This window comes from Ostrea edulis, chromosome 3, assembly GCF_947568905.1.
Source record: "Ostrea edulis chromosome 3, xbOstEdul1.1, whole genome shotgun sequence".
In the NCBI taxonomy this organism is placed as follows: Eukaryota; Metazoa; Mollusca; class Bivalvia; order Ostreida; family Ostreidae; genus Ostrea; species Ostrea edulis.
The window spans coordinates 93,094,445-93,107,422 of NC_079166.1; the positions used below are offsets into that span (position 1 = coordinate 93,094,445).

Below are 12,978 nucleotides of genomic sequence, written 5' to 3' on the forward strand. Positions count from 1 at the left end.
ATGGTATTTTTCTCAAGAATTCCTACCCTCATGGACAAGATCGAAATGTTTGGGGAATTGAAATGTTCGGTTAGAGAAGTTGATGACCCCATTATTAATCTGAAAATAGATGGAGACACGTTATGCATTACCTAATGACAGGGACTTCGATACTTCACCCACTGCATTGGCAATTGTACAGGTGTACTGGCCTACGTCGTCTTGTGTTGGTGACGTAATGATCATATACGTGTCGTTCAGATCCCCGCCAATGTATTTCGTGTTATCGATGCGTATACGATCTCCGTTTTTCGTCCAGGCGATATGATTCACAGTTGGAGAGTTACCTCTGACTTCGTATTTGTAATGTACCGTTATTCCCTCCAATCCTGTACTGACCTCCAATCTATGAAGGACCGGCACATCTGTATAGAAACATAAATGTGATATATTTCTTAGGACCAATGACACATATTACTCCCTATGTTGATATCTTTCTTAGGACCAATGACACATATTACTCCATGTAACATTAAAATTATACATCTATATAAATATCCTAATCAAACACGCAAGTTATTTATTCACCTGTGGTGATTCTACATTTTTCACCTAGTACATTTAAATATTTTTATAAGCATGAAATCACTGGACCTTTAAAATATTGTCCAGTCCTTACTTCAGTTTGGACACGGCAGTCCTAAATGAAAGACGTCTTCACACTTCTCTGATTATTAATGACAAACGAGTGAGGGTATTTCAACTCAGCTTGTTCAAGAAAATATATGCATGAGCATACCTTTCCCAGGTAAGCCCGATTTATGTTTGTTTTTAATATTGCATGTATATAAATCTGTCACTTTGAAAGGCGAAGATAACGAACAATGATCAATTTCATAACTCCTATAAGCAATACAAAATAGATAGTTGGGCAAACACGGACCCCGGAACACACCAGGGAGGATCAGGCGCCTAGGAGGAGTAAACATTCCCTGTTGACCGGTCACACCCGCCGTGAGCCCTAGATCCTAAAACACCCAATTACAGAATTTCGCAAACCATATAATGCAAACTGTACACATCATTAATTTTGAGTTCCTCAAAGGTGTAAAAGAAGTAATTGTACGGTAACCTGTTTGTGTCTTTATGTGTATACCTAACTTTCCCCAATAACTCTTGTTAGTGTAAACGTAAATTGTTGTAAAGCATTTTTACGTCAAATATACATGTTTATGCATTGTAAGTGTAAGTCATAAATTTACACTGACATTATAATGTGCATTGATAGGTCTTCATCTTGTAGCTAAGTGCTGATGCGCAGGCGCCATCTACCGGTTATATATCCAGTATACATAGTTTTAGGCACAATAGTGAACCTCCTCGTCATAGGAGAGAGGTGGCATGAAGCAAGACCTTGTTTATATCTGTGTGTATATCTCTCAACTGATTCGGTACGCAAGAGCCTGTTCTGTGTATGATCAGTTTTTGAATCGAGGTAACCTACTGACAAACAAGTCGATGTTAGGGGTTTTTAACAGTATCGCTTGAACTCAGCATGTCGCAAATTCTATGGTCATTGTAGTAACGTGGTTTGCCAATACTACCTATCATTGTGTCAAATGTTGTCTGACGTGTTTCTGACATGTTTCATACCAATCGTTAGACCGTTATTGGTACACTAATTTTGACTACGGATAACTACGTCACCTGGTCACGATATAGGACTCACGGTGGGTGTGACCGATCGACAGGGAATGCTTACTCCTCATTGGCACCCAATCTGGTATACGCATGGATCCATGTTTGTCCAACCCTCTATTCTGTGCTGCTTATAGGAGTTATGAGATTGACCACTAGTCGTTATCTTCGCCTCTCAGTCTTTGGGAACTTAAAGTTAAGAATCTTGAAAGGACAAACCACTGATGTCCACGCATCACACCAGTTCTTTTGTTTTATATGTATTGTGAATTAAAATGTAAAGTCGTAATAAAGAAAATATATTATGTTATAAATGCAAGGGAGTTCTCAAACGCTAGGCCATTATGTGACACTCCAACTGCTTTGAAATTGAAATCTTTGGAAGACCAGGACTAGATGTTTACCTCCTGCTGCTTCCAGGAAGATGGAATTGCTCGTCCTTTTCAAGCCTTGTCTACTCGCCCCTCGGGACAAAACAGCCTGGTATTCACCCTCGTCTTCCTTGCACACCTTCTTTATCACTAGTCGTTCATAGTTACTCCCTCTGTATTTTTCTCGAGTGATGTCTATTTGTTCTGTGATGTTCCCCCTCAGTATTTGCCAAGTGACAGACCAGGAAGCGGATGAACTTTCAAAATCAACTTCAAAGCTTGCATTTTCTCCACAGCTGACACTTTGTGCACCGCGTAATACAATTTTCGGGACATTTGCTGCAAAGAAATACAAATACGCATGGGCTTGAATGGTAAATGTCTGTTCATAAAGTAACGACTGAATGAGTCTTACTGGATGAAGTGGGTTTTATGAATATTTATTACATCTGTAGATCAACAAACTATAGCAAACTATAATTTCATTATTCTATCTAATCTTAATGGAATGACCTTGCCACAGCGTCACAACATATTGTGTAACCATTGGCAACCTAAATATAAATCTCTAAGTATCTCAGTTTAATTGTCATTATTTCAGTTGATATGGATATGACATTGTTTAACTTGCATTGGCTTATTAATATCATAACATTTGATTTTACCTCTGTTATATATAGGGGTGTCATCAAGGACGATGATCTTTGGTTAAGGGTAATCAAACACAAATATGAATTTACCTGACTGTGAATATGTCACCTGTTAGTGAATTTACGTCAATCATACATTGTGAGGTTATAAGCAATATATATGCAAGGTTTGGTCATGGAATAATAGCCCGCGGAATTTTAATATTAGAATAATAACATTGACCTAAATCATCTTTAATCAGGGTCATACCATATTAACCTATCATGATAATTTCTCTTTAAAAGGAACAATGCATTTTCAGCACTTGAGATTGAGGTCCTGACTTTAAGACCGGTATGCTCATTATAACCACAATTTAAGTACCCAGTTTCTTTGCTAACCGCTAAAATGTTAATATTTTTGAAAGATTGTACTAAATAGATGATAATATAATATGTTAATAAACGTTTTTTCCCACCGGAAAGACTTTAGGGGATAAGGTTTATAAAACGCATCTCCTTGGTCCCAATTCACCATCTTATCGGTTCTAATAAAAATGTTATTTGATTCAGAGAAGTTGAAAATGTTGAAATGTTTATGAATAACACACCACGAATGAGGGTAGCTTTGTTGTGCTTGTTTTACGTCCCATCGAGAATGTTACACTCATATTAAGACTTTCACAATAGAAATGTAAATATTCTAAACTCTAATGATTTGGATAAAACCTGGAAGACAATCGGCTTACCTTCATTTTCTAGCTTTATCATTGCATCCAATAATATTCTGAATTTCAGCATGTCTTCACACCCAATATCTTTATCCGCTATTTGTGCAAGCTCTTTCATATAATCGACTTTGTTCCCATTTGACGTCATAAACTTTTGTACCCTCAGTAAAATAGTTTCTATCTCCTTCCATCGTGACTGGAAATCTGTATCACTGACACTGGAAGATTCGCAATGCCCATGCACTTCGTTTCGAAAAACTCGGAGGCGCTCAATGTCGTCACCAATTCGCAACTGCGAATTGGATGGTGGTTGTCCCCATCTATTTGTTGGTTTGAAGACAGGACACAAATTTCGTATTAGTGTGTATAACAAAGAGACATCAAATGTGCTGTAGTCAGGTGAGGGAAGACAGCAAAGCGCCTTCTGCTCTGGTCGCAGATTATTACCCAAATAAGAACAAGAATTGATGGCATTTTCTAGGTCTGCTGGTACGATCTTACTTCTCAGAATACCTTCTAACACTAACCTTATCAAGTCTACGCTGATGATTGACAGACGTGTAAAGTTCTGCTGAGGAGCCGATAGATATCTAGAAGCCATGGTTCATCTGTATTCATGGCTCACATGTTGGTTGACTTTGGTCAAAGCTGTGGATGAAAATAACTCACATACTGAAATGAGAAAATTTGACTAATTATATTGTACACTACTTATATCCAAATGTACTAGAATTATTTCTGAACTCAATATGCATATCTTTGACTTTTTCTAGTAAATGTAATCTTAGTGCAATGACCGTAGAGTGACGGCTACCGTAATACTGTTAATGGTAACAATAAAAAACATGAATATAACGAACTGTGATCAACTGCATCAAAACCAAAAAGAATACAAAACTGTTGGGCAAACACGAACCCCTGGACGCATCAGAGGGGCTGTATGTGCTCTCTCTAGTGGTTAGTGAACTACACATATAGGGCTCACGGCGGGTGTGACCGGTCAACAGGGGATGCTTACTCCTCCTAGTCACCTGATCCCACCCCTGGTGTGTTCCGGGGTCCGTGTTTGCCCAACTCTCTATTTTGTATTGCTTATAGGAGTTATGAGATGGATCACTGTTCGTTATATTCACCTTACATACACATGATCAACACAATCTCAATAAATACAATCAATTGATCCACAGTAAGTTACACACATATATATATATACATATATACCCCCCCCCCCCCCACACACACACACACTCAATACAGCAATTAATATAATCCATTATTTTGTACTGCATGATACAGAGAGCCTGCAATCAACCAAACATTAATCAATGTAATTAATCCATATGTAGCGCATTGCACAAAGTGTCCATAAAATCTTCTCAACATTTGACTAACAAATAACTGTACATATATAGTAAATTACACAATAACAATCAGCTCACCAGTAATCGATATGAAAGATATATGTACATTAAGATACACACAATAATTTCTTCATACAGGCAAGCAACCCTATGGATTACCCCGCGGAAATAGATTTGCTTTTTAATATAACAAAATATTCACATTGTTTTCTTTGCTTTGGATTCATTATTATTAAACTGGTCCGGTACCCGTGATAAGTATTTTCGAAATGAACCTGATGTACATATTTCTCTCCACAATAATCTCTACATCTAACAGTAACACCTATCACACTATAGACACAGTTTTGTTACCTACGACTGTAGTTATCTCTACATATAACAGTAACACCTATCACACTATAGACACAGTTTTGTTACCTACGACTGTAGTTATCTCTACATATAACAGTAACACCTATCACACTATAGACACAGTTTTGTTACCTACGACTGTAGTTATCTCTACATCTAACAGTAACACCCATCACACTATTTCAAACATTTCGGTTGATTATCACTGAAGAGACATTATTTGTCGAAATGCGCATCTGGTGCATCAAAATTGGTACCGTATAAGTTTTACACTATAGACGACTGTAGTTACTTGATTTTACTTTGATAATCGGCAATTAATATTTTATAACTCCAATATTCATTCTCCATCTAAGTGAAAAATTCCCAAAACAATATATAATCAATCTACCAAAACACCCACATAGAGAACGTTTTCAATCTTTTCACATATACAAATTTTAAAGTATATTTATTTAAGTACTAGTATCTGTAAGAATCATGCAAAATCGATAAAAAGTGACATAGTCATATCTTATGATTTACTTTAAAAGTGACTAAAAAGTAAACATTAAGTTGTTTTTTGTTCATAAAGTGCACTCATTGTCAACTGGGAGAGTTATTTCCAAAAGTATCAGGCTCTGTATATGTGTGCCATTTCCTATATATTCATATGGAAAGTGGAGGTAACGAACAGTGATCAATCTCATAACTCTTATAATGTAAAACTTATACGGTACCAATTCTGATGCACCAGATGCGCATTTCGACAAACAAGCAATACTAAATAGTAAAACCGTCTAATTTCAGTTGATGATAAGAATATTGATTGATTGATTGATTAAGAACAAGGTACGGTTGTATACATAAAAAGGCCCAAAAAATTTCTCTCTATAAAATGTGTCTGGAATTAACCTTAATCAGCGTTTTAAGAAAGTAAAATAAATGCCAGGTATACTATGTCAACAAAATCAGAATGATAGTTTTAAATGGATAGCATTATGACATCATGAATAAGACATTTCCCGCCTTTTTCTCAAAATAAGCCCGAAAACTGTCAAATGTCATACAAATTATTGCTCAGGAAAAGATGTGCGCATTTGTCGAGCAAAATGAAAATGATATATATTGTGTAATATTTTGAGATGAAAAACATGCTTCAATATGAATTTGCTCGACGCATGCGCTGTATGTTTTCTAAAAGGAAAACCACCTGAATTTGTGGATATTTTCATTGAAAATGGCATTTTTGCAATTTTATGCCAACTTCAAGCTCTCGTCATATGACACAAATCATTTTGCTGATCAAACTGAGTGAATTTTGGGTTTGCTAAACTATTCCTTAATTGAATGCCAGGATTTGAGCTCCAAGTAAAATCATCAATATTTTGGGCCAGATAACTGTAGAAACTGTACCTACTTCTTTCATTGACAACCAAATAGTTGAAAGTACATGTACATGGTGTGCTCAGAATACACTAATCAAAGTTAAAATAAACAAATACATGAAAATATAGATTTATACGGGCAATGGTGTTTTCAAAGGAAATTTATCATTGATAATTTGGTTCAGTTTATTTTCAAATATTATGAAATGTTGATATGATATGGTCATAAAATGTAATTTTGATAAAGACATACATGTAAATATTCTTACTAAAAAGAGTAAAAAAAAAGTGGGTCTATTATAATTGTCTAATATCCGAAACTATGTAGGGGCATTTGGGACAAGTGGACACTTGGGGAATATGGACACTTTTTGATAATAAATATAATTAAAGGCTTATGTTTGGTTCTTTTAATGTTAGTTTTAAGTGTGTTTTGAATTATGAGTATATGTTTAATTTACATACAAAATTCCAATAGAATATAAGTAAATGGGTTGATGAAAACAATATTTTTAGTATCTGGCTAAGTATTCAGTAAAGTTTTGTCGGTATGTGACAAAATGTATGATTTTAAACGTAGCTGTCTAAATCATGATAATATGATTTTTTGATAGGAGAATTATTCTAGTTTGGGGTTTTACTCGTTAAAAGATAGTTATTTAGTAGAAAAACATAAAATTAGACCGAAATAACATGCTGGTCAGAGGTCATGTTGGACGTAACAAGATATTTAGCATTGCATTTGTTTTCTTTTATTTGATGACTTTGTTTATAGAAATTCCAATTTGTCTTTTACAGCTCATGAGATCTTCAATTATAGTATATCATTTTGTTAAATTTATCATAAATTAGCTTGTAAGTTTGAAAAATCTCGAAATGTGTCGGAAGAACATAGACATTTTTAGATGAGCATTTGTTTAATTCGCATCATTTAAAGTCAATGAGGAAATTAAAATCATGTTGTTTATACCAGTATCTACAGCTGGTGTTCTGCAGCAAGAGGTAAAACGGCTCATTGTTAAATAAAAGAAAAAAAAAATAAAACCAGAAAAATCTGTTGGAGAAACAGAGAACAGAATCCATTTGCCGTTTGACATAGTAAATTTGCTGTAGGACAAACATGGGACAGATTCCATTATTAATTGATTCAAATGGGTACCTCTCAAGAAGAAATGAGGGAGTGTCTGACAGCCAAGTTTATTAATCCATGTGGCCTAATGGCAGTATGCATTTGTTGCATTTCACCATATGTAAAACTTATACGGTACCAATTTTGATGCACCAGATGCGCATTTCGACAAATAATGTCTCTTCAGTGATGCTCAACCGAAATGTTTGAAATCTGAAATGACTATGAAGTTTTAGATCTAAATATAGCCACAAAACAGCGTGCCAAACAAGTGGAGCCAAATTCGTTCAAGGATAAGAGCTATGCATGAGGGAGATAATCCTTAATTTTGAAATGAATTTCTAAATTTTATAACAGCAATTAAATATACATCCGTATTTTCAAGCTAGTAACGAAGTACTTAGCTACTGGGCTGTAGAGACCCTCGGGGACTAACAGTCCACCAGCAGATGCCTCGACCCAGGGGTCATAATGTAAATCTTATACGGTACCAATTTTGATGCACCAGATGCGCATTTCGACAAATAATGTCTCTTCAGTATAATGTAAAACTTATACGGTACCAATTTTGATGCACGAGATGCGCATTTCGACAAATAATGTCTCTTCAGTTCTTTTTCACATTATATGCTTCCCGATTACTATTACGTTTACAGTCATATCTCATGTATGTATAGTTTGAATAAATTTGTGGACTTGTTAGTTGTAAAGCATGTTTATTTTTGTTTATAATCATGTTCAATTTTCTTGTTTTCTTTCTATTTTTTTGTTGTTGTTGTTGTTGTTTTTTGGTTTTTTTTTGGCCTGTGGCATTTGTTAGTTCAATCTTATCTACTAGTTCCTACTAACTTTGATTCAAAGGTTGTGTTGACTGTTTTGGTTGACTCAATTTATGGTGTATTTCTAACTGATGAGTCCTGAATGCACTGTATGGGTCATTAACCTCAAACAGGACGAAACACATCCAATAATTTTGTGAACTTTTCAGCAGATATACTTAATTACTTTCCAAATTAGAAAATCCATATCGAAGAATAAAAAACATAAGAAACTCTTGGATGTGTCTTAGAGCACCAAGCCTGCACCTGTTTTATGAACAAACCTTAAGTATACATGTACCAGTAATGTATTTAAAGATGTTGATTATAGCTGTTCCTAAGATCATGAATTTAGACAGACACTAAAAGTATTAAAAAGCTTGTTTTTGCACACAAAATACAAAACATTTAAAAAGGCAGTGCTCCACCAATATTTTATAGCAAAAAAAAATCCATGGTAACATACACAGCTGCATATATTGTCATTGCTGTTTTATACAAACTTCCATGACATTCCTCTCAGTAGTTTTTGGGGAGCAGTGTTGACAAGAAGCTTTATAGCATAATTCCTAAAAACTTTAAATTGTATACAAAGGGGCATGATTTCAACAAAATATGGGGAACAACACTCTTTAGAAAATTCATCAACTTCAAGGTATTGTCTTCCTTTTCTAATAGAGAGAATATTGACAAACTACAACCTTTAGACTAAAATAACGCTGTGAAATATCCAACTTCTTAAACTTTTATTCATAAAAAGCATTCAAACATGTCTACTTTAACTTTGGTCCATTAGGAAAATCTGCAAGAACAAATGAAAAGAATTAAAATGACAAAATACATGGTATCATTGCACATAATTCCGTTTAATGAACCCCATCTATTATATAAAGTTCTATAGTATCTTATTGATAGAATCTATGGTTTCCTATAAATTTTGGGTATCTAAAACAGAATACACAAGTTGTGGAGTAATTTGTTAAGGAATTTTAGCATTTGATCATTTCACGAGTCCATTTGAAATTCTGTTTAACTGCACAAAAACAATGTAAATCACAAGACAAACTTTGGAAGTCTTTCCCATAAATTATTTACGATAAAAATTGTATATGAAAAGAAATCCACAACTCCCTACCCTGTTCAGTTCTTGGCTAAGTGTAATACATGCATGAAACCCTAAACATATTTTGTGTATATTGTGGCCTAAGATGTGAAAATAAGGATAACAAAAGCACTGAGGTTCAAGGATGTGTCAAAAGTCAATCCTCAAATTCAAGTTTATGAATTAAAAAAAAAAAAACAACTGCAAATAATTAACCCATCATAAAAATCACCACCTAGTGAACTTGAATTAAGATAAATAATATAATTAAATTTATTATTTTACTTAACTTACCCCTGAAGATGTAAACCATACTGCGACCGAACATCTAAATGTCTGGCGCAGACAAACTCTTTACAATGTCATGAAGAGAACATGTATAGGGTGTTTCATTAGGCAACCAAATATTACCTTTCTTGTGTTTATAATATAGAATCCAAGGCCAATCAGTAACCTGTAAATAATATATATATATATATATATATATATATATATATATATATATATATATATATATATATATCAGTGTTAGAACAAGTAATCACTTAGTGGTCTGCAAGTTCAGAGATGAATAACAAGGAACATGTTGGATTTATTGTAATGTAGCTGTGTATACCATTGTGTATACCACTGGCTAAGTTGTTTTTTTGTTTTTTTGTTTTGTTTTTTTTTTTGTTTTTTTGGTTTTTTTTTTTTCCTTTCAATATCTTTTATTTCTAGCTAACATACATTTGATATTTGGGGGTAATGTCTCCGCAGAGACCCCCGAATAATCCTCACCTAGGGTGCCAGGGGCTCCATGGATTGGATATATGTATATATATGTGTTAACTATACATGTATGCATATTTAAGAAATATATCTACATGATATCAAACAGTATAGTTGATAATATTGTTTTTCTTTTACAATTAAAGATTTACATGCTAGATAGCAATATTTTTCAACTAAAAAAAGCAAAGTATATTTAGGTGTCAAAATTATATCAGTATGCAAAATCTAATCTACTTAATACATATAAAGCAATGATTGATCCATATTGTTGCAGGGGAGACACAATCACAAACAGTTCACCACTCCCCTAACAACAAGTACTGAGGAACAGGTCACCCTCAAGTACTGGTGGAATGCTATTGTTGGAAACTGAATATCAGATACATAGTACATACAGATTATTGCAATACATGTGTTATAATATAAAGCATTAAAGTAACAAAGAAAGTCTCTCAAATAATTTGTGATCTAGGAAATCGTACTTTGATTTTCTTAATGTTAAGTATGTTCTATAACAGTCTAATTTAACCTGTATCAACAGATTATTCACACTTTCAGTTTTGTTTTCAAGTCTTAACATCATTTTACTTTTGTAAATTCTGAAAGCAATATATGAAATCACAAAGTTAAATGTATGCACTTTAAGATTATCTTCATGAAAAAAGCCGAGAACAATATGTTTCCATCGAATGTCAATTTCAAGCACTATTTCAACAGTATTCCATATCTGTCTTACATTTTGACATTCAAAAATTAAATGTGCATTGTTTTCAATGACATCAGCACAAAATGTACAGTTTCTATGAACATCTTTTTTCCATTTGCTAAGTAGATAATTGTTGCATAAAAGATTGTGCGAAAAGTTTGTAGTTAAATTCAGCAACATTTTTATCAACAACTTTACATACATTATTTCTATAAATATTAGTCCAGTCTGAATTTTCCAACATAAAAGTCTTTTCCCACATACTTTCCATATATGATCTTTGAAACTTGACATCAACAAAAATGTCGTAAAAGAATTTACAAGATTTGCCAATTATAGATTCAATTTTTCCATTTTTAAATAAAAACACGTTTTCTTTTTCTATATGGTATTCTGTCTTATGACTTATTTTATTAAAAACATTTCTTAGTATTTTATATTCACACAACCAGTTATGTTTGTTTGTAAGATTTGAAAAATCAGTAATATCCTTGAATCCAATTTCATTAAACAGATCATCTACTTTTAAAACACCACTTTTCATCCAATTTGTAAAACAAAGTGTCTCATTTTTATAAGTAAATCTTTTATTTTTCCAAATATTTTGGGAAAATTGTAATGTTGTCGAATTGCCCTTAGCTTCATTGAATTATGTAATAATTTCTCTATAAAAATAGGGTATGTATTTATGTAACATTCCACTTTCACTCAAAAATGAGTCGTTTGTCTTTAATAGATAGTAAATATCATATTGTTCCTTTGACAGAAACTCTGGAAAAAGTCTTTTAATTTATGGTTACACGATATTATTTTTGGGATCCATGATGCTTTAAGCGCTTTGAATTTGGATTTTAAGTCAACTATGTGTATTCCTCCTTTTCGTTTATCTCCTATCAGGGTGTTTCTTTTAATCCTGTCTTTCTTATTCCAAATGAAATTAAATATTATTTTATTTATTTCTTTGATAAATTCATCACCAGGAGTTGGTAATAAAGTTGCTGCATATACTAATTTTGATATTGCCAAAGAGTTTATTTTGCAGCATTTTCCAAATATTGTAAGTTTTCTGGTTCTCCATGAATCTAATAATTTTACTATATCTCTTTGATACCGTATCCAGTTTTTTTTCAAAACACTCTTCTTTACTATGACCAACGTGGATACCTAATGCTTTAATTGAATTTTCATTTACTTTCAGATTAAGAATTTCTTTTTTTGTTCCTTTAAGCTTTCCTAATAATAAACATTCTGTTTTATCTTTATTTAGTTTTAATCCTGAATGTTTACAAAAAATATCAATTGTGTTTAACGCTATTTGTAATGATTTTTCATTCTTAATAGGAATCGTACAGTCGTCAGCATGCTGAACTATTTTTATTTCTTGTTTAATTTCTTTGATCTTAAACCCATTTATATCTTTATTTGATCTAATATTACAGGCAAGGACTTCTGCTACAAAAATAAAAAGCAGGGCAGACAATGGACAACCTTGTCTGATTCCTCTATTCATTTTACACGTTTTAGAAATCCATCCATTATTTTTCACTCTAAAAATAGGGTCTTTGTACATTATTTTTATCCATTGCATAAAACTTGCACCAAAATTAAACTTCTCCAGTGTTTTAAACAAAAAATTCCACTCCATCGAATCAAAAGCTTTCTCAAAATCACAGAATAACAAAATTTGTGGGTCATTTGAGTTTTCACAATATTCATATATATCAAGGATAGTCCTTGCACTAAATCCAATAAATCTGCCTTTAATATAAGCAGTTTGATCTTCATTGATTAGATTATCAACTACTTTTTGTAGCCTTCTAGCTAACACGAATGCTAAAATTTTGTAATCTGAATTTGTTAAGCTAATCGGTCGATACTTTTTTATCTTATCTCTTTCTCCCTTTTTATGCAGTAATGATAAAAGTGAGAGCCTTTGTGTAAAGGGCATATTACCAGTTT

General features: G+C 33.1%; 1 protein-coding gene across 1 annotated transcript in view; it reads right to left on the reverse strand.

Annotated features, from left to right (window-relative positions):
* Nucleotides 1–12,978, reverse strand: part of LOC130046633 (neuronal cell adhesion molecule-like) — a 41,991-nt gene that overhangs the window by 15,496 nt on the left and 13,517 nt on the right. The window contains exons 5-7 of the mRNA XM_056161092.1: nucleotides 3,427–4,056; nucleotides 2,082–2,387; nucleotides 132–404 (exon numbers count right to left, since the gene is read on the reverse strand). Coding sequence (XP_056017067.1) covers nucleotides 132–404; nucleotides 2,082–2,387; nucleotides 3,427–4,009 — 1,162 coding nt within the window. The 5' untranslated portion in view covers nucleotides 4,010–4,056. The remainder of the gene's footprint in view (nucleotides 1–131; nucleotides 405–2,081; nucleotides 2,388–3,426; nucleotides 4,057–12,978) is intronic.